This window comes from Ctenopharyngodon idella, chromosome 5, assembly GCF_019924925.1.
Source record: "Ctenopharyngodon idella isolate HZGC_01 chromosome 5, HZGC01, whole genome shotgun sequence".
NCBI classification, from domain to species: Eukaryota; Metazoa; Chordata; class Actinopteri; order Cypriniformes; family Xenocyprididae; genus Ctenopharyngodon; species Ctenopharyngodon idella.
In genome coordinates this window covers 7,409,151-7,431,206 of record NC_067224.1, presented here as the reverse complement: position 1 = coordinate 7,431,206, position 22,056 = coordinate 7,409,151, and the positions used below count along the sequence as shown (strand labels likewise).

The window sequence follows — 22,056 nt, the reverse complement described above, 5'->3', positions numbered from 1 at the left end:
TGATGAAAGTCATGATTATTGTTTTTAACATTATTTTATAATGTAAGTAAAATATAAAATAGTTTTATCACGTGTCGAGCCGTTTCTGTAACAGCTCCAGCTCTCCGACGCACAGTGTATACGTCAGCGTCCGAATTCACTCACTTCATTTCGTTCACTCCATGCAGATATAATGCTCTCAAATGCCATACACTATATAGGGATTAGTGAATAAGTGAACGAGTGAGCGGTTTCGAACACAGCTCATGACTGCATAACAGCAAAAGTATGTGGCGATATGCACACAGGATGCAACGCGCCAAAAACAGAAGAAGAAACCCAAAAACTATGTAGATCCACATCAGTCCAGTAGGTGGCAGTATGTGGTCTCAGATGAGTGAACTGCCACAAGTGAACAGAAGAAGAACTCAAAACCTGCCTCGAAGAAGACACTGGAGGAATCATGGCGGAGGATAAGAAAGATGCGCGATCAGGGAAAGCTCCTAAAAAAGAGTCTCAGCCTTTAATTATCGCCAAAACTCCAGCAGAAGAGCAGCGCTTGAAGTTGGAGAGATTGATGCGAAATCCTGTGAGTTTAAGCTTTACATCAAACTAGCGGTTTTACTCAGTGTAGTAACTCATGATAACGATTCATTGCACATCAAACAGTGCTGAGTTTTATACTGTATTTTTTAAGGATAAACCTGCGCCCATACCGGAGAGACCAAAGGATTGGAATCCACGCGCTCCACCAGAGTTTGTGCGGGATGTGATGGGTTTGTGTTGTTTGTTTACTGTCTCAGATCTGGGGATGGGAATCGTAAGTAATGTAAAGATTCGCCCGATTCCTCTGAACAACTCAGATGCCTTATTGATAGTATCATTAAAGATTCTTTTAGTACTTCTAAGTAAGAAATATTTATAGAGAGAGAAAAAAAAGCTTTTTGCGCTTAATGCTCTCAGAAAATGTTTCCAAATGAGATAACTGCAGATTTTAGCAGGACCGCTATAGCGCAAAAGAAAGGCATAAACTTAATACAATTCTTGCAAAAAAGCAATAATAAAAGCATATTAATTAATGATATAATTAAATGTGTGGTTGTGGTAACATCATTCATTTTCAACTGATTACTTAAATTCATGTTCAAACATATACATCTCATGAATTGTAGGTCAGTAAAACACTACCACTTCTTGGTTCAGCTGGACGTGATTAAAGTAACAATTTGTAATTGCAGTTTAGTAAGTGGGTGAAATTAATTCAGTAACGATCCGAATGTTTCACAAATGTGTTTGATTCAAGTGGTTCGATTCACTAAAAAGAACCGCTCATAAGAATCATTCGGTCGGGAATCAGAAAGTGCTGTCTTTCGCTGTGGTAGTGATGTTGCGGCGCCCCTGAATAAGTAAGCTTAAAGGGTTAGTTCACCCAAAAATGAAAATAATGTTTCACAGACGAGGCTTAAGCTAGTCCTAGACTAAAATGAATGTTTGAGCTGAAAGCAACTTGTACTGACATATCTTAAAATATGTCCATGCCATTGTTTTGTCTCAAGATGCACACCAGTAATGTTTTTTCTAGTGTACGTTTATAAAAGTTACTTAAATATCCTAATTGAACTAATGCCTAATCCTGGCTTAGGCTAAACCCTGTCTGTGAAACCAGGCATTAGAGTGTTTGGGTTGTGCATTTTGAAGAATTATTTTTAAAACACTTGCAGAAGTTGTTTGTTTGAACATTGACTCCCCATATTGCCATTGGCTGCACCAACAGGTAGTCCATCCCCAAACTCACACCATTGGAGCAGAGCTGTCTCTAGGTATTGTGATTGGCTAACACTCAGAACAAACAAACAAAAACATATGCTAATAAAGGGAGATGCATCTCAACGTTTAAATGGTTAGTTTACCCAAAAATGAAAAAATCATCAGTTACTCACACTTATGTTATTCCAAACCCGTAGGACTTCATCTCTGAGACACAAATGAAGATATTTTAAATGTAATCTGAGAGATTTCTGTTCCTCCATTGACAATCCACGTAACTACTTTGTAACTTTGTCGCTTCAAAAAGTTCACAAAAAGAGATTGTAAAACTCATCCATATGAATCGGTTTAATCCAAATTTTCTGAAGAGACACGATTGCTTTATATGATAAACAGATTGAATATAGGCTTTTATTCACATGTAAACATTGATCAGCGAACATAAACAGAATCTCAACCGTACTTGGTTGATGCATGAGAACAAACCTTATTGATTCTTGCGGAAGCTCAAACGTGCTGCGTAACACATGAGAATGAGCCTCGTTTGTTCTCGCACGTCAAGCAAACATGCTTGAGCTTTTGTTTACCACAACTGATGTGTGAGTTGATGAATGTTTAAAGGGTTAGTTCACTCAAAAATGAAAATAATGTCATTAATTACTCACCCTCATGCCGTTCCACACCCGTAAGACCCTTGTTAATCTACGGAACACAAATTAAGGTATTTTTGTTTAAATCCGATGGCTCAGTGAGGCCTGCATAGCCAGCAATGACATTTCCTCTCTCAAGATCCATTAATGTACTAAAAACATATTTAAATCAGTTCATGTGAGTACAGTGGTTCAATATTAATATTATAAAGCGATGAGAATATTTTTGGTGCGCCAAAAACCCCCAAAATAATTTATATAGTGATGGCCGATTTCAAAACACTGCTTCATTAAGCTTCGGAGCGTTATGAATCTTTTGTCGAATCATGGTTCGGATCGCGTGTCAAACCGCCAAACTGCTGAAATCACGTGACTTTAGCGCTCCGAACTGCTGATTCGACACACTGATTCATAACGCTCCGAAGCTTAATGAAGCAGTGTTTTGAAATTGGCCATCACTATATAAGTCGTTTTTTTTGGAGCATCAAAAATATTCTCATCACTTTATAATATTAATATTGAACCACTGTACTCGCATGAACTGATTTAAATATGTTTTTAGTACATTAATGGATCTTGAGAGAGGAAATGTCATTGCTGGCTATGGAGGCCTCACTGAGCCATCGGATTTAAACAAAAATACCTTAATTTGCGTTCCGAAGATTAACGAAGGTCTTACGGGTGTGGAACGACATGAGGGTGAGTAATAAATTACATTATTTTCATTTTTGGGTGAACTAACCCTTTAAATGTGAATAAAAGCCTTAATTGAATATGTTCAGTGTATAAAGCGATCGTGTCTCTTCAAAAAATTTTGTCTAAACTAGGGATGGGCATTTTTCCAAAATATTGTATTCGAATATTTGGCCTCCTAAAAAACGAATATTCGTTTATTTAAATGACGTTACGAGAAAAAGTTTTTTTTTTTTTTTTTAATTAAGATTTTGTAACCATTTCTGAACAAGCTTACGATTAGGCAATATACACAACAAGCTTACGTTATATCTTAAGGTTTTCTTTTAGTTCAAAGCATTAAACAATATGTGCAAACAAAATATAAAGAACAAAAGCATTTAAGCTCAAGCAGCGCGAACGGGAAAAACGCTAATAAAGCAGACGGCGGCAGTTATCGTACAGAACGTACATAATACACTCGAGTCAGTATATGGTTATCGTGTTCATATTGTTTCACATGTTCATGTTGAGAAAAACAATAATATCCACATGCTCGGGTGAGAAAACGAGCTGCGCTAACAGACGTTACAGAAGACATAAAGATAACAGTGTGCTAAGCTAAGTTTCTAACAGCAGCACTTTGTGTTTTCGTAAATATGTCTCCCTCGACGAAACTTGAAGTATATGTCTCGAGATAATTTTGCTATCAGATAAGTTATCTTCTCTGCTCACTTGGGGTACAGCTGCGTTCACCTGTCGTGAATGCAGTGATGGACAGCTGTCTTTCCTCATTCGACGGTTGTTTTGATTTCATGTGCTTTCTCATTATGGCGGTGATATTATGATAACCCGGTTTCATTAATTAATTTGATTAAAAATAAATCAATTTTGTAAGATTATTTTCATCTATAAGTAAATTCTAAGTAAAACTAACCCTTTAACAGTGAATGACCCAATATTTTTTGTTGATCTATGTTGTTATACTATCAAGTTTTCATATGGATTCATATTTTGTCCTGTACTTCATACAAAAACTGTTCATTGATTCCATCATTCCCAGAATTTCTGCCCACGCAAATAATCTGTCAGGATAACAGAATTTATTTATATGTAATTTATTTTTATGTAACTCAGCCACACCACTCTTCAGGGCCGTGGAGGGGTGCTTATGTCTTTATTGAGTGCTGTTATGTTTCATTTTCTCAGGCTCCAGTGCTGGAGCGGGCAGCGGTGAATTCCACGTGTATAGACATCTGCGCCGTCGAGAGTATCAGAGACAGGAGTTCCTGGAACGAATATCGGACAAGGTAGGTTTATTTTTGCCTAAAGCACATGATTATTAACTAGAAGCTGCTTTACAATGTATGTATGTCACTAGTTCAATTTACACTAGGGCTGTCACTAACGATTATTTTAAAGATTGAGTGATTTGATCATTTTTAATGGTAATAAAAATAGACCAAAATTGTCCGCACACTGAAAGACATGCAGTTAGACCAGGGCAAGGGTCTATCACAAAAATGACTGCACTGCTGTTTGGTCTGTTTTTAAGACACCTTTCACTTTTTTTTTTCACTTTGCAGATGTTAAATTAAAGTCATTTTTTGATAAACCCTTGCCCTGGTTTAATTGTATGTCTTTCAGTGTGCGGACAATTTTGTTTTTTTGGTTGATCAAACTTTTCTTGATTTGCGCACCTGAGAACAGACTGGTTTCCTTTTGGAGCGCATACAATATCTTTTTTGATGTAATAAAAATAGACCTAAGTGAACAATAACCAGTAAAATGACTTAAAATACATGGGTATAATAACATTGAGGCAATAATAGTTGGTTCAGATAAAGTATCTAAAGAAAGTAATCATATGATTTTATTGAACAACACTGCTAAAATACACAATGTAATATACATAATATAAGCATCAACAGATGCCTACAGAGGGCGCTAATGGCCTGGTGGTGTTGTTACTTTACAGCAGATTAAATTCTTGTTTAATATTGGCCAAATATTTAATTCAAATGTACACTAATCTTTAATACTTGGCCACTTTTTTACAATAGAAATGCCACAGTATCACCTGAATGTATTTTAGTATTTTTATCTTGTATTAATATGAAATGTCGTATAGTTTTTTTGTTAATTGTATGAGTTTTGTTGTTTGTTCTGTTTTTGCCATTGAAAATAGCCTTGTTGCTGACATGACATGACATGACATGACATACATACATACATACATAAATAAATAAATAAATAAATAAATAAATAGAGGGTTTAAACTTTTATTTTGAAATTGCGGCACTTCCGGTATTTCGCCGGTTAATTGACTCGGGCAAATTGCAATAAAGGATTTTTTTTTAAATCGTGTACTCTAATTTAATCAAGGAATCACGGCAGCCCTAATTTACACCATAATATCAGTTTTTCAAATAATGCTCTTTTACTTTGGAAGTGTATTGACATATACAGCTGGAAATCTCTCTGTTTCACGTGTTGACAAATTGGTGAAAATATAAGGAGCTCAGCATTGTTGCAGAACAATATACATGTGAATGATGGATATTTTACTTTAGTTTTAGAAAGTGTGTCATGTTTATCAGTGACATGCAGAGCACTGTTTTTTTCAGTCCACCCCTTTTTTTTTTTTTTTTATACTTTAAATTATTGCTGGTGAATAGTGCTTTAGTGGAATGCAGTTCTACCCGTTATTTGTAGCGGCTTAACAGAATTTAGGTGTGGTGTCAGAGCAGCGGTGGATCTGCTCTGCTCTCAAGCTCACAGGTGCAGAGGAGGTACATTTTGCTGTTGCTGTGTCGAGCAATATTGATTTGCTTTTGCCACTGTAATAGTAGTTTAGATGTGAATAAAAGACTGGATTAAATCTGTTCATCATATAAAGTGATCGTGTCTCTTCAGAAGACTTCAAACCTTTTTATTCATATGGATTTATTTTACAATCTCTTTATGAACATTTTAAAGCATCAGAGTTTTAGGTGAATAGACTTTTAATGGAGGGACATAAATCTCTCAGATTTCAATTAAATATCTTCATTTCGTTTTAGATGAACAAAGTCTTATGGGTTTGGAACAACATAAAAGAGTAATTGATGACACAATTTTCATTTTTGGGTGAACTATCCCTTTAAGATTAAATTGATTAAAAATGACATTTTCAAACATTATTTTGCATATAGTATGTTTCAGGTCTTGAACTTGGCCTGGGTTAATGTGGTCTGTTTTCATGAATAATAAACAAAAGTTTCTTTGCGAACTCTGCTTTACACTGTGCCTCATTTACAAAACAATCTGCAGTAAAATGTTCCGAACAAACGTGACGTGATTCAGGACGCCATTAAAAAATACACCATCCACTTTTTCCTGATGCTGGTATCTTTCTGAAGTCTGTACAGTTGAGTTTGCCGATGTAATACTCAGGTGTTTATATATGAATAAAAGCCTCAATTAAATCTGTTCATCACAGTGATTGTGTCTCTTCAGAAGACTTTAAACCTCTCCATTTAAAATTTTTAAAAATAAAATTTTCCAACATTATTTGCATAGAGTATGTTTGTCCTGAGTTAATGGGGTCTGTTTTCAAGAACAAAAAAAAAAAAATCTAATATTTCAAGATGGAGTAGAGCTAATATTGATATTGACATAACTTTTCACTCTTGCAGCAAAAGCTGGATGAAGATTATATTGAGAAGGTGAAAGAAAACCAAAAGGCTGCTGAGGAAAGAACAGCCAAACGCAGAAAGAAGAGGTTTGCAAAATACCATCTTGTGTTTGATTTAGATACTACAATCTCTAGAAATCTCTAAGTTTATCTCTTGTTTCTGAATCTCAATTCTTGTTCTTTTGTGTCATTTAGGGAAAAGTTGAAACAAAAGAAGTTGATGGCCAAGAAAGCCAAGATGGAGAGCCAGAAAGAAGGTTAGACATACAAGTATTAACTCCCTTGTTTATATTCTGTGGTATTACAGAATTTAATCACAGTGGACACTTTTTTTTTTTTTTTTTTTTTTTTTTTTTTTTTTTTTTTAACACCACCAGCAGGAAGATATCTACTAAATAAGCAAATGTCATTCTTTATAAGCATTTATCATTCTTTTATAATAATTAATAGTTAATTATAGGGTTGTCAAAAGTACAACTTTGATACCAAGAAGGTACTGAAATTTTTACAAATGTGATGATACCAGCATTTCGCCCTACCATTTTGAGTGCTGTTGAGCAGATTCTTAAACACCTGATTGGCCATTGTGTCCATGCGCAAAACGGGTACATCTGTGATTGGCTACAATGATCTACGGTTTAAAAACATGTAAACAGACATCACTGACGCTCTTCACCGAGCGCTTACACAGATACACACGGGAGCATTTGAAAGCAGGCGTCAATCAGCGGATCCATCAGACGCCTGCTTTCAAACACTGCTGTGTGTATCTGTGTAAGCACTCGGTGAAAGCTTCAAAGATGTCTATTTACAACAAGTTTTTAAAGTGTTGATCATTGTAGCCAATCACAGATGTATCTGTTGAGCGCGTGAACACAATGGCCAATCAGAGGTGTTTATGAATCTGCTCAAAATGATAGGGGGAAATGCTAGTATTTTTAAAATTTTAGTACCGACTTGGTACTGAAGTTAATTGATGTTTGTTTTGTAGAAATGTTCTATTGATCAGTGTCCAAAAGGCAAAATAAATCCTCTGTTTGTGTTGTAACACCCATGAATGTGAATATTTAATCTAGGCACTGTATTTATTACTGCTATTTTTAGATGACAGCACAGGTCATCATCATCATCATTATAGTAACTGCACCTATTGAATTTGAGTAATTTCAGCTTTCATCTAAGCGGTGTGCAATAACGTGTCTTTGTGTCAGCAGCCTCAGAGGACGCGTCGTCATCCTCGGCTTCTGAAGCAGAGGAGCAAGATGATGATGCAGAAGTGCCCAGCTTCATCATGGGGAAAAGGTGACCGAATGAAGGAATGGAAGTTTCCAGCATATATTACCATGTGATGCCAAAAACACCTCAGGCAAAGAACAATTACCAACGTGTTCTGACGACACTTTTTTTTTTTTGTTTGAAATGTTTTAGAAGTGCTCTGGCATCCTTTATGGTAGATGTTAAACGCTTGAGGTTGATATGGTCTGATGTTCAACACTTGACCTGGACATTTAAAAAAAGCTGTAAAAAGCTTTTTCTTCACTGGAGTGTTGATTAAAATAATTTGGTGACTTTACCTAAAGCCTTCATGTATAATGCATTATAAAAGTATTTTAATGCATTAATTATGCCCTGTAATGCACCTTATAAGGCATTGTATGGTCTCATGAATAATTGTAATCTCAGTTATAATACATTATCTATTTATTGAGCACACCTTTTGAAAGTTTAATGCTTTAAAACATGACAAACCAAACTCAGAATCTGCAAATATTATAATGCATTTTAACTTTGGTTAGTTATTTATGAAAATATTTAATGCATTATAATGCATTATACATAAAGGCTTTAAGTAAATTGTTACCAATAATTTGACCAGGATTGACTTTTATTCTATTGTAAATATGTATTTTTTAAATAAACAGTTATGGGAATAATTGTGTGGCATTTCATGGAACAGTTTGTGGATGCTGTAAATTCATCTTTGCCATTACAGGAATAAATTACATTTTAAAATATATTAAAATAGAAAAGTTATTTTAAAATGTAATGTTTTACAATATTACTGTTTTAACTATTTTGGATGAAATAAAAATGCTGCATTGGTGAGCCTGAGACTTTTCTAAACAAAAAAGTGTGTGTGTGTGTATATTTATTTATTTATTTATTTATTTATTTGGTACTTATGGTAACACTTTACAATTAGGTTGATTTATTAACATTAATGTATTAACTAACTTGAACTAGCAATGAGCAATACATTTGGTTACAGTATTAATCTTTGTTAATGTTGGTTAATAAAAATCCATCTGTTCATTGTTCACTTTAATTCACAGTGCATTAATGTTAACAAATACATTTGGTTTTAATAATGTATTAGTAAATGTTGAAATTAAGATAAAATAAATGCTGTTAAAGTGCTGTTCATTATTAGTTCATGTCAACTAATGAACCTTATTGTAAAGTGTAACCATATATATATATATATATACACACACACACACACACACACACAGACATACAATTTTATACACTATATATATTCCCAAACAATTACCTTAACATTGCTTGCACCAGATGAGATGAATTTCTATACGCGCACACACACAGAGACACACACAAACACTATATTGCCAAAAGTTTTGGGACGCCTGCCATTACGTGCACAAGAATTTTAATGACATCCCATTCTTAATCCGTAGGGTTTAATATGGAGTTGGCCCACCCTTTACAGCTATAACAGCCTCAACTCTTCTGGGAGGCTTTCCACAAGGTTTAGGACTGTGTTTATGGGAATTTTTGACCATTCTTCTAGAAGCGCATCTGTGAGGTCAGGCACTGATGTTGGACGAGAAGGCCTGGCTCACAGTCTCCGCTCTAATTCATCCCAAAGGTGTTTTATCGGGTTGAGGTCAGGCCAGTCAAGTTCCTCCACACCAAACTCGCTCATCCATGTCTTTATGGACCTTACTTTGTGCACTGGTGCGCAGTTATGCTGGAACAGGAAGGGGTCATGAAGCATTGGGAGCATGAAATTGTCCAAAATGTCTTGGTATGCTGAAGCATTAAGAGTTCCTTTCACTGGAACTAAGGGGCCAAGCCCAACCCCTGAAAAACAACCCCACACCATAATCCCCCCTTCACCAAACTTTACACTTGGCACAATGCAGTCAGGCAAGTACCGTTCTCCTGGCAACCACCAAACCCAGACTCGTCCATCTGATTGCCAGACAGAGAAGCATGATTCGTCATTCCAGAGAACACGTCTCCACTGCTCTAGAGTCCAGTGGTGGCGTGCTTTACACCACTGCATCCGACGCTTTGCATTGCACTTGGTGATGTAAGGCTTGGATGCAACTGCTCGGACATGGAAACCCATTCCATGAAGCTCTCTACACACTGTTCTTGAGCTAATCTGAAGGCCACATGAAGTTTAGAGGTCTGTAACTATTGACACTGCAGAAAGTTGGTGAAAGCATGCGCTGACCCCGCTCTGTGATTTTACGTGGCCTACCACTTCGTGGCTGAGTTGCTGTTGTTCCCAATTGCTTCCGCTCTGTTATGATACCACTAGCAGTTGACCGTGAAATATTTAGTAGTGTAATTTCACGAATGGACTTATTGCACAGGTGGCAACCTATCACGGTACCACGCTTGAATTCACTTAGCTCCTCTATATATATATACACACATATATATATATATATATATATATATTTATATACACCGATCAGGCATTATGACCACTAACGATGAAGTGAATAAGACTGATTATCTCTTCATCACGGCACCTGTTAGTGGGTGGGATATATTCGGCAGTAAGTGAACATTTTGGCCTCAAAGTTGATATGTTGGAAGCAGGAAAAATGGGCAAGCGTAAGGATTTGAGCGAGTTTGACAAGGGCCAAATTGTGATGGCTAGATGACTGGGTCAAAACTGCAGCTCATTAGTTAACATGAACAAATAATGAACTGCAGTTCTACAGCATTTATTAATCTTTGTTAGGGTTAATTTCAACATTTACTAATACATTATTAAAATCTTGTTAACATTAGTTAATGCACTGTGAACTAACATGAACAAACAATGAACAACTGCATTTCATTAACTAACGTTAACGAAGATTAGTAAATACAGTAACTAATGTATTGCTCATGGTTAGTTCATGTTAGTTAATACATTAACTAATGTTTAACTAATGAACCTTATAATATCCAAAAGTCTGAGACCACATCTACAATTTTAGATTTTTTAAATACAGTAGTAACCTGAAAATTTGCTGATTCTGTAGTTATGCACACTGTTTTTCTGACCTCATTTATGGAGACACAATAGTAATAATAGATATAATGGTTTACTTTAAAAAAAAATCATTCGTACACACAGGCACATTTAAGATGGCAAAATAAGAAACTATTTTTAAAAAACAATTAATTTGAGGATTTTATTACAGAAATTATCTCTAATTTCCCATGTTTCATCTAAATGTGCAATAATCTCAGCATTAACAGAAAAAATTTAAATTACTGAAAGGACTAGCAGTGTAATTGTTCATTAGTCACTAATGGACTCTGTTGTCATGTGTACCACATTCCTTTAATGCACTATACTTGTGAATTCTCTCCACCCTGCATGACCACTCGGTAAATACTGTTAATAACTCTGGATCATAGTCTGATTCACCTCAATTAGATTTTTAGATATTGTTGTATTACTACTGTCATGATTGCAGCTCACCCGTCTAGTCTTTGCAAATAATATTGTTTTACATATTCACATATAGGCCTCTAATAAGAAAGAGAACGTTAGACAAAATGTCAATGACGTCTGCCTATAAACAAGTTCTTATGCTTCATGTCTAAGCAGGTCTGGTTAAGCTGGTTTTAGCTCAGGTAAACACAGTTTTGATTATTTGATTACAATTGCTGGAGTTGTATAATTTGCAGCTTATGTCACAGAAAACCAATATGATGGTGTAAATTAAATTTTAAAAACATGTTTTTATGCTTATTAAGATATTAATTAATGTTCTGCCCTCAAGACAGTAGGAATTGAGCATTGCTTGTATTATTGATTATATTGTATGAATAGACGCCACACCCCTGCTTTTGGATGTCATGTCAACTCATGGAAAACATGGGAAGGACGTCACCATTTAGAGGGTTTGTTAACTTTAACATTAGTCATTCAAACAGCCTTTCGTCTGACTTTGCTTTATTTTCTATTCAGGCATCAAATATGCTGCAACGTCAAAAAAGGGTACCTTGAGACTGTAATCGTGGCATTGTCAATTAAAATGTGTTTGTTTAATATGATTAAAGCAGAAAACATTTTAATATGATTCAAGCATTGTTCAAAGCTTACAAAGTGACAATAGTCAGTCTTTGGAATTTCAGAGCACTTTTTTTATGCCCAAAGCACCTCCCAGTTTCTACCTGGGATTCACACACCCTCATGAGAAACTCCCCCTCCCCTTCAGCTTCTTTTTATAAGAGTTGATTATCTGCCAGGCTTATTACTGAATTGGAGACACCAGCCAGGTGTGATTCTGCTCCGGATTTTATTTATTAGAAACTATCTGCGTCCTTGTTACAAGATGAACACAAACACAGTGATCCGTTTGATGTCATTGCTGTCTATCTGGATGTGGATTGGACAAGGTAAGTGCATTTTAGCTTTAATTGTCAATGTTAGTTTTGTCTTTTTATATTGTTGTTACTATATAAAAACTTCTTCTTTAATCATGTTGTTTACCTTTTTCTCTTAGTTTAACCCTGGTCCTCTCCTCCAGCCATTTATATATATATATATATATACATATATAAAAACATCATTTTTTAAATTTGTCAAAAAAAAAAACAAAAAAAAAAAAACTGGCACAATCCAGAACACACACGCATGAATGAAGGCATCAGACTATAGAACATCCCCAGAACACACTTACTTACACATACACACCTAGAAATTCACATTAAAATGAATACATTTACAATGCAGACCAAATATAGAACATAACATATAGTTCATAAAATGAAAAATATTTGTACTGTTGCCCCGCATGTCTATTCATTATTTAACATTTTTAGAACATATAACTCGTTTGTATTTTTGGTTCATTTCTTAATGAAAATATGATTATAAATATTATATTATATTATATTATATTATAATTATATTAAATAATCAATAAAAATATAATATATGATAAATAGGGACATGCAAATTGGCTGATATTCCAATGAAAATAACATATGTTTGCAGAATCAAGGGGACATATCATGCAAATCAGATTTTTTCCGTGATTTTTCCGTGTTTAAGTGCTATAATAGGGTCCCCGGTGCATATACCATCCAGAAAACGTGAAAAAGGAGTAACCTAGTAACTTTGTTTTGGCAAGCCTTTCTCTGCAAGCATGTGAAAAAAGAGCAGCTCAGATTTCAGATTTTGTTCCCCTTGTGATGTAGGAAGGAGATCTTATTATAATATTACCACCCCTTAATCTGCACGTTTCCATCCACTGCACTGCCATTTTGTTTTCGCAAGCGAAAGCAGTGTAGGTACCAGTTCTAACGCCATAGAAAAAGTTCGAGCAAAGCATGCTAACTGGCTGCACAGACGAGCACAGTCCTGTTAGCTTGGATAGCCTGCAAGTTGACTCTGGCAAGCTTGATTGCTAAAAAAGGAGCGTTTCTGTACGAGCGATATTTTGGAAAAAATATTAGACCATTCACAGCATTTGATAGCAATCATTAATGTTAGAATGGTATGTATGGCTCTGTTTGACAAACAGGTACGCTATGTATAGTGGGCGTCAATATGGGTTTAAAAGATTAACATGCTAGTCGATGAGTTGAATCAACTCCACATCAACTACATAAATTTATCCACTAACCATTCAGAAATGTCCAGTTTCATTCTAAAGCTTTGTTGTTGAGCAGTCGAAGCACGAGCTGTTAAAGCTCCGCCCTCTTCTGGAAAGGGGGCCAGGAGCAGCAGCTCACTTGCATTTAAAGTGACAATCACAAAAACTGTGTGTTTTTGCTCACACCCTAATAGGGGTAAATTTGACAAGCTATAATAAATGATCTGTGGGGTATTTTGAGCTGAAACTTCACAGACACATTCTGGTGACACCAGAGACTTACATATTACAATATTACATATTGTGAAAAGGGGCATAATTGGTGCCCTTTAATAGTTTTAACAAAGTAAGAGGGATCATAAAAATCAGATTATCCAAGTAATGACAAACAGCATTAAGAATCTAGTGTCTTTAAACTTTTAAACAGGTTTGGATGCAGGTTTTTATAAAATTAGCTAGGCTATTATTTTGTCTTGTGGACTATACAGTATTTAAATATCTGTTATGTGAAATATCTTATTCAGAGTAGTACTAACATTTTATGATACCTCTTATTTTGTTAAAACAACATTTTGCAGATTCTGCAATGTACTTGTATAACTGTATTTTATATTGAACTACACGGAGTCAGATCTATTAAACAATATAACTAGGTTAAGTATCAATTATAGCAGTAATAAGGAACACACTTAGCTCACAAGTTTTTTTTTTTATGACCTAATACACAGATATTAAAGACTATAAATAATATATTAAAGACTAACTCTTAGAATAAATGTTTCTATATGGAACCTTAAAGGGTTCTGTCAGTAGAACCTCAATAGAACTTGCTTCATATGTAGAACCTTTTAGGGGTTTCCATCATGGGGTCATTTTATGGATTTAGATTTAATTAATTTTGTTTTAAAGGCACACTATGTAAATTTTCACCGTTAGAAGTCACTTATTCAAAACAAAGGCGTAGCTTGATGACACCTTTATTTCGCGGAATCATGGGAGGTGTTGTCTTCATGTCTACAGCCGGTGGAAAAGAATCAGGACAGGACTCGGGCAGAAATCATATTCATGACAAGATTATTAACGTTACTGTAGTATGAAGCAGAGCAGGACCGAGTGCTGTGCGAGCAGAAACGAATCCAAATTTGAATCCAAAAATCTTACATATTGTGCCTTTAATCCTTTTTTTATTTTGATTAAACTTTATGAATTAAACAGCTTGTAAACATACTTTATCACTACAAAAAATGAAAGAAAATAAAGTATTAAATAATGATTTAAGACCTTTCTCCTTATATAGAACCTTTTTGGCATAAAGAGTTCTTTAAAACTGAGCCAAGAAACCTAGGGTTCTGTATACCACTGAACCTGTGTTCTTAGAGAGATAATGAAGCCTCTCGTATGTCATGTTCATACAAGTCTTAGGAGAAACACACTAAAAGGCAAGACTGAGCCTGTATGTTCTGTTCCTTGCCAAATTTTTCAATTGATACACCTGTACCTCTGTAAAAACAGAATTTGGGGTTGGTAGGTGTTACGCAATCCATTTTCCCTATGACAGGTGCAAGTAAATCAGGGCTGAACCCGCTATTATTCTGTGACAGACTAGAATGGGGTTAAAGAATGGGGATAAAGAACAATGTGGTCACTTAAATTGCTCTTTAACTGTCTCTTTCTGTCTACAGGTCAGCCCCAGCTCACACCGAATGATTTCCAAGCCAAAATCACCAGCAATACGGTGATACTGAAGCAGCCGTATTGTGTTTTTGATCAGACATGCAATGGCTGTGAGATATGGCTGGTAGCTGCGCTGAGCTCAGGTAAAATGTCTTTAGAAATTAAGGTCAGGGTTCAATAATTTTTTTTTTCTAAAATGTTGCAGCACTGAAGGTTTTATGCAAATGCTCCCGTCTGTTTAAATGATCAATCCTCTTTCATCTTTAGCAACCAGCACCTTTGATGCTCAATTTAACAGCTCAGCTCCCTACGTCCTCAGCCTGTCACCCTACCCAACAGCGTTTAACCCATCATCAGGGAACTTCTTTGTGACCAAAGTTGGACCTTTGGCAAGCTTCCCTTGTAGTCAATCCTCCAATGATTTCTACTTCATAGTCGGAGCCGAGGGGAAATGTAGTGGCATCAACTGTAATGGATTATTACCTAATGGATCCATTGTTAGGTAAGACCTTTTAATGTACTGCAATGTGAATCTCAGACCTTATTTTACATATAGATTCAAATTCGCCTTTATAAAAAACACATAGGAAATTTGTGTTGATTCTAAAGACAATTCATGTTGACTTTAAAATGCTAATCCTTTTCCAGGATTTAAGATTACAAAAGCCAACAAAACTTTCATTTTGATGTCATGTTGTCATTGCATAAGTTTATCTCCGAGTAGTAAATAAAGTAGTAAATGTATAAGTACATTTATCTCCAAGTAGCCAGTGCTTGAAGTGGAAAAAAAGTGCCGGTACTCCCGATGCTCAGTTCAAAACACGTTTCTGAAGAAGGGAGGGTACGGCGGGCTTATGTACGTGCAACATTTCGGAAGTGCTGGTGTAGTGCTTAATTTCAACCCCCTGCCAAATTATCAGCCCTCTTATTGAAGTCGATACCTGAATGCCTAATCTTAACCCCACCCTAATCTTAACCCCTCCCCCCGACCTACTCCTAAACCTACCAATACTAGGGGGTAATAATCTGGCAGAGGGTCGAAATTTCGCACAACACCAGTACACAAGGAAAACTGCTTTAACCATAAATTTATCATGGATTTATTTGAGCAATATCACATGAACAAGAGTGTCATGGCTGAATATCTGCCTGGCTGTGATGATATTCAGATCTATAGCATGATTTCAATTGTAAGATTTCTTTTATACAACAGCTAAAAAAAAGTTAATTAGATTTAGACACAATATTGACATTTACGTCGCCTGTTTTTTTCTTACACTGAAGTTTTTAAAAGGAGTCACACTCAAAACAAAGTCAACCTTTGTGCTTTTTTCTGAGCAACAGACAGTAGTTCCTGAATTAAAGGCACAATATGTCAACACATTTAGTCTTATTGTTTGAATCTCATTTTCTTGATTTTCCGAGAGTACCATATTTTCACAATGCCTCAGAGAAAAACACTATTTTGTCAAGTGGCTAACACAGCATAATCAGATGCAGCTTTATTTTTAGTAACAGTAATACAGCATTTTCTCCATCATACAATATGTTTTAAAATTAATTGCATGCCATATGATATTCTAATATCGATCTAGCTTACTGCAGTGTGCAACAATTGTCTCACAGCAGTCGCCAAGTGAACACTCAAAGTAACGTTATAATATATATACATATATATATATATAACGTTATAATATATATTTCAACACACTCAAATGTATCTAATATGATAAAACAGCGCTGCGTTACCACACATACGCTTGACCGGAAGAAGCAGAAGCGGCGACTGCGGCATAATAAAAGTTCTGCTGCTCGCAAGGCATGTGTCGCTCCAGCGGCCTTGTTCAGCTCCAACATCACTCGGCCCTGCTCTGCTTCATACTACAGTAACGTTAATATTCTCATCCATGAACATGATTTCTGCCCGAGTCCCGTCCCGATTCTTTTCCACCGGCTGCGAGGTGAAGACGATATCTCCCATGATTCCGCGCTCAAACTCGGTGTCATCATGCTATGCGACCTCTAGCGGCGAAAATCTACATAGTGTGACTTTAATTAGTGCATTTGAACTAATTGTTAAGTGAATAATTCAATGATTCACGCATAAAGACAGTCACTTGTCGCTAACAATGTAACCTGCAGAAAGAGTCATTGAAAAATCCCCACCAGCAATTACTTGTTTATTTACAAGATCTTAAAAAAATACAATACTTCTCAAATGCTAGTTCTTCTGCAATGCTGTCCTTATTTGAGATCCTCAACTTAGTCATTGAATAGTTTACTGTAAAATACTGTAGTTCGTCAGAAGGGTAGCTTGTCTGCAGTTTCAAAGTAGTTTCTTAAACACTGGATTTAAGTTTGCTGACCGTGAAATCGTAACTGTGTATCAAACCAATTAAAGGTGCTTGCTGTTTTACTGCCTCTAGTGTTCATTTCTGTTGGAAACTAGAGTGATATGTACGTATTGGTACGTATTTTTGCGACTCGTGAAAACATTCCCACAGGTACGTCTTTCCATGAGACCAGGTTGTGTATTGCAACTGTTTTTCACTTTTGTTTTTCACAGTTTCAAATATCTTCTCATCGATGTGAACAACCAGACTATTGTTAATGCTTCAAACTGGTCTCCCAACATTACGCTTCTGACACGTAAGAATGCATAATTTCAAATAATTTGAATTACCATTCTGTAAATATTGGAGTTATTGGTCAGACTTTAGATTAGGGTCCAACTCTCACTATTAACTAACTATTAACTATGACTTTTGCCTCATTAAACTCCTAATTACTGCTTATTAATAGATAGTAATCTAGTTGTTAAGTTTAGGTATTGGGTAAGAAATAGTTAGGATTAAGGGATGTAGAATATGGTCATACAGAATAAGGCATTATTATGTGCTTTATAAGTACTAATAAACAGCCAATGTCCTAGTAATATACATGCTAATAAGCAACTAGTTAATAGTGAGAATTGGACCCTAAATGAATGTGTTACAGAGTTATTAATGTCTTAATAATCTATTCATACAGTACAAAACCCTCAAACCATTAATGATGGTCTAAGTGCGAGATCTGGTGCCATGGTTGTCATTACTACCATTCTATGTGTGGCTGCGGCTCTGCTTTTACTCCTTTTCTTCATCATGTTATGTGTAATCTGGTGAGTAAATCATGTAAATCAATCATGTCCACCTCACAAATACAGTGGTGCCAAAATATAGACCCTTAAATCACACTTTAAAATGATATATTATCATATATTACTTCTTAAGTGTCCAAAAACTTTTGGAGGCAATCTTATTAATTTTGTCCAACTATAATTTTTTTTCCAGACAATATAGCCAACATAAATATTTTTTTTTTTTTCATTGTATTTTGTAGCAGTCTAGAATGCATTACCATGTATTTAATTGTCCTGTTCTCATTATATGATTGTATGTAATGTCATCTTATGCCAGTGCAATTCATTTTCCTAACATACAACTCAATCTTGTCCATCAAGCTGTGGCAGGAAAGAAGGGAAGCCCATATCGGGGGTTTCCCAGACTGTCATGAACTCAATTCGTATCCCCCGATATGACACCCACCTGAAGGAGCGAGGGCACCCCTACGACAACCCAGCGTACGAGTCGGAAGTGAAAAATTATTCCACATCGGACACTCTGCCCAAGTCTGGAATACAGACACAGAAGCTGTGAGCTCCCATAGACACCATCATTGCAGTGCATATTCCATGGGAAGCTAAATTACTATGCAGTATTTCCATTTCAATATGTCACAAGGCAAAATAGAGGAAAGGAAGTGAACTTTAAATTAACCCATCAATTCTATGACACACATCATCATGTATGTTACATTGTTGTCCTGGGATCAGAACTGTTTCCCAGTGTAATATTAAACCAGAATGGTTGTGTTGAAACTTTATTTTTTTTAGCCATTATTGTACATGATCAAAAAAACAAAACAAACAGATGGAACAGAAATACACTACACTGACTACAACATGCAAATTCACTAGATGGCGCTGTTTAGTAACCAAGCAAATGTTATATTGTGACAGTCATACTGTAGTAGCCAATTTACTAGTGCAGTGTTTCCTAACCTTCCTTGTCTTAGGGTTCAAATAGGCTTAAATATCCTTTCATTGACACCAAACCAGGAATTTGTTCATTTTAAGTCATATTATTCTGGATATTTGGTAAACTCAGTTGTTAACAGCTTACTGCATTAACTAACATGAGCAATGTAATTTAAAGCATTAACTTTTGTTAATGTTAGTAATTTAAAAAAAAAAATCATGTTAATGTTAGGTCACAGTTCATTAACTAATGTTAACAAAACAAAATTTGTATCTGTTTGTATTAAATGTATTAGTAAATGTTGAGATTAACTGACTAAGATTAATGAATTCTGCAGAAGTATTGTTCATTGTTAGTTCACGTTAACTAATGTAGTTAACTAATGTTAACAAATGAAACTTTACTGTAAAGTGTTAACTGATATCTTTTATTATTAATATTATAACATTTTTATTACAAAAAACAACAGAAAAAAAATCAACAGCAAAATTTAATTCAGTGAAATCAACTCTGCTCAGAGTACATATGGTCCCTCTCTATATAGTGTTAAAGTAACACTGAAGCAGAGTTAAAGTTAATGAGATAATTATTAACTTTAATTAAGTGATTAAGAGATGATTGCGCATTAGTGATGAACACCTGCTGTTAACAAGCATAATCACTGAAGAGAAACACTGTAATGAAGGGTCGGCAGAATGGGGATCCATTTGCAGCTTTATTAGGTTAAACACCAAGGCAGACAGGGTCAAAGGCAAAGACATAAACAGGAACAGGCAATGGTCGAGGCAGGCGGCAGACGAACAGTAACGGGTCACAGGCAGAGATCAGGGCAGGCGGCAAGCAAACACAGTCCAGTAAACAGGCACAGTTCAGGGCAGGCAGCAGAGAATCACAACGGGTAAACAGTCCAACAGTAACAGAATAAACAATCCACAGGAAAACACTCAGAAATGATCACCGGGGCAAATCAAGACTTCGCGGTGAGTGTGTGTGTGCGGCTTAAATAGTGTGAGCGTGATGGGGTGCAGGTGTGTGCGCAATCAGTCCCAGGAATGAGGGCCTATGGGAAACGTAGTCCGAATGGGAACAGTCAATATTCGGGTGATGGCTCCCTCCGGTGGTGCGGAGGAGGAGGCGAGGGAGCCACATTCGTGACAAACACAAGAACTACAACTGATTTCCAGCCACAGCCTAAGATGAACTCAAGTTAAAAGACATGAAATCTCTCAAGATCTGATTAAACAACTCCACAAACAGCATATTATCTCATTAACTTTAACTCTGCTTCAGTGTTATTTTAACTCTATGTAGAGAGGGACCATATGTTCTCTGAGCAGTGTTGATTTAATTGCTGTGTACGGGTGTAACAATATATCGTGTCACAATATATAGCAATACAAAAATGCAACAATATGTATCGTGGATAGTTCACCCAAAATGAAAATTACTGTGTGAGAAAAAATTCAAGTTGACTGAGTTTTAGTGCCAGTACTACTTTAAATTACTATATATAATGTTGAATATAATGTATAATAATGCAAATAGGGAATATTTGTGAGTCCTGATAATGCCAAATGTCTTATGTTACCAGTAAAAAGTGGCCTGCATTATTTTAAATATATCTAGTCAGTGACAGAGTGCAAACATATTCATCTCAAATAAATCTGTGTTTCAGTGTTAGAATCATGAATATTTTTATTCTGGTGTCACTGTTGTCCTGTGCATTGGGTTACCAGCACCAATTCCAAGCCTATTCATTTCCATCCCCAATATAATACCAAATTTAGCATTTTAATCAACAGTAAAATTTTTTGTTATCCTTTTACCATATGTCTTGGAGTATCGCAATAATATCTTGATTAATATCATGAGTTCAGTATCATCATATGTATCGAATCGTGACATGAGGGTATCGTTACACCCCTATCATCCACACAAATGTAGACTATAAAAACATACACATTTGACATTATTTTGTCTTTCATGTTTATGATTTGTTCTAATCTGTTCATTCTAATCTATTAGCAGATTTATTGTTTGACAGCCCTAATTTTTTAAAAGTTGTATTTGTGTTATATGTTTACAAAGCAATTACCCCTATTGTCTTAATCGTTATGATTAATGAGAGTTATAAATGTATGTTTATTGCATGTGCTGTATCTGGTCATTAAGTTTTTCATGATTGTTAATCACTTTTTATGCAGATTGCTTAAACAGTCTTATAGTGTGACAAATACATTTTGAAAAATACAGCCGTTCCATGTAGTTTTTCAATTAATATGTCATAAAAACATACATAAAAATTATCATTAAAGCATCATACAACCTGACCATCATACAACCTTATTATAGCAAATAAAGTTTAATGTTTGCATGTTTCTAAGCTAACAGCATGATACTCTAAACCTAAAAATTCATAGCACACATACAGTACAGTATTGGCTAATTTGTTTTAATTGCTTTTTTTATTAATACTTCTCAGTAATGATTTACAAGTTTCTAACATTCAATGTTTCTCTCATTTATCAGTTATTTTATTTTATTCAGCTCATCATAGTGCAATCTAGGATTGTCTTAAAGGGATAGTTCACCCAAAAATGAAAATTCTGTCATCATTTACTCATATGTATGAATTTCTTTTTTCTGCTGAAGACAATAGAAGATATTTTGAAGAATGTCTGTAACCAAACAGTTGATGG

At 35.4% G+C, this 22,056-nt stretch overlaps 2 protein-coding genes across 4 annotated transcripts; both read left to right on the top strand.

Moving 5' to 3' along the window:
• Window positions 1-374: 374 nt before the first annotated feature.
• On the top strand, window positions 375-8,678 carry prkrip1 (PRKR interacting protein 1). 3 transcript variants are annotated; one of them, XM_051893223.1, is made up of 7 exons: window positions 375-568; window positions 677-755; window positions 4,278-4,378; window positions 6,746-6,831; window positions 6,940-7,001; window positions 7,956-8,071; window positions 8,242-8,678. In XM_051893223.1, exons 1-6 carry the CDS (start codon window positions 443-445, stop codon window positions 8,048-8,050), a joined length of 549 nt encoding a protein of 182 aa, XP_051749183.1. In that variant the 5' UTR covers window positions 375-442; the 3' UTR covers window positions 8,051-8,071; window positions 8,242-8,678. The 3 variants fall into 3 exon arrangements, with proteins under 3 accessions (XP_051749183.1, XP_051749182.1, XP_051749184.1); XM_051893224.1 differs by having other exon boundaries at window positions 384-568; window positions 7,959-8,071; XM_051893222.1 differs by having other exon boundaries at window positions 377-568; window positions 7,956-8,678.
• Window positions 8,679-9,530: 852 nt separating this feature from the next.
• Window positions 9,531-21,607, top strand: upk3b (uroplakin 3b). The gene is made up of 6 exons (XM_051893218.1): window positions 9,531-12,402; window positions 15,287-15,421; window positions 15,546-15,780; window positions 17,845-17,927; window positions 18,309-18,438; window positions 18,781-21,607. Exons 1-6 carry the CDS (start codon window positions 12,339-12,341, stop codon window positions 18,974-18,976), a joined length of 843 nt encoding a protein of 280 aa, XP_051749178.1. The 5' UTR covers window positions 9,531-12,338; the 3' UTR covers window positions 18,977-21,607.
• Window positions 21,608-22,056: the final 449 nt, after the last annotated feature.

What these genes read in the sequence shown, in the direction of transcription:
- upk3b (XM_051893218.1), top strand. Translation starts at nt 12,339, where the DNA reads ATGAACACAAACACAGTGATCCGTTTGATGTCATTGCTGTCTATCTGG. An exon ending in CTGGATGTGGATTGGACAAG is followed by an intron (nt 12,403 to 15,286) that starts GTAAGTGCATTT and finishes TTCTGTCTACAG; the next exon opens with GTCAGCCCCAGCTCACACCG. An exon ending in ATCATGTTATGTGTAATCTG is followed by an intron (nt 18,439 to 18,780) that starts GTGAGTAAATCA and finishes TTGTCCATCAAG; the next exon opens with CTGTGGCAGGAAAGAAGGGA.
- prkrip1 (XM_051893223.1), top strand. Translation starts at nt 443, where the DNA reads ATGGCGGAGGATAAGAAAGATGCGCGATCAGGGAAAGCTCCTAAAAAA. An exon ending in TGGAACGAATATCGGACAAG is followed by an intron (nt 4,379 to 6,745) that starts GTAGGTTTATTT and finishes TCACTCTTGCAG; the next exon opens with CAAAAGCTGGATGAAGATTA. An exon ending in GCCAAACGCAGAAAGAAGAG is followed by an intron (nt 6,832 to 6,939) that starts GTTTGCAAAATA and finishes TGTGTCATTTAG; the next exon opens with GGAAAAGTTGAAACAAAAGA.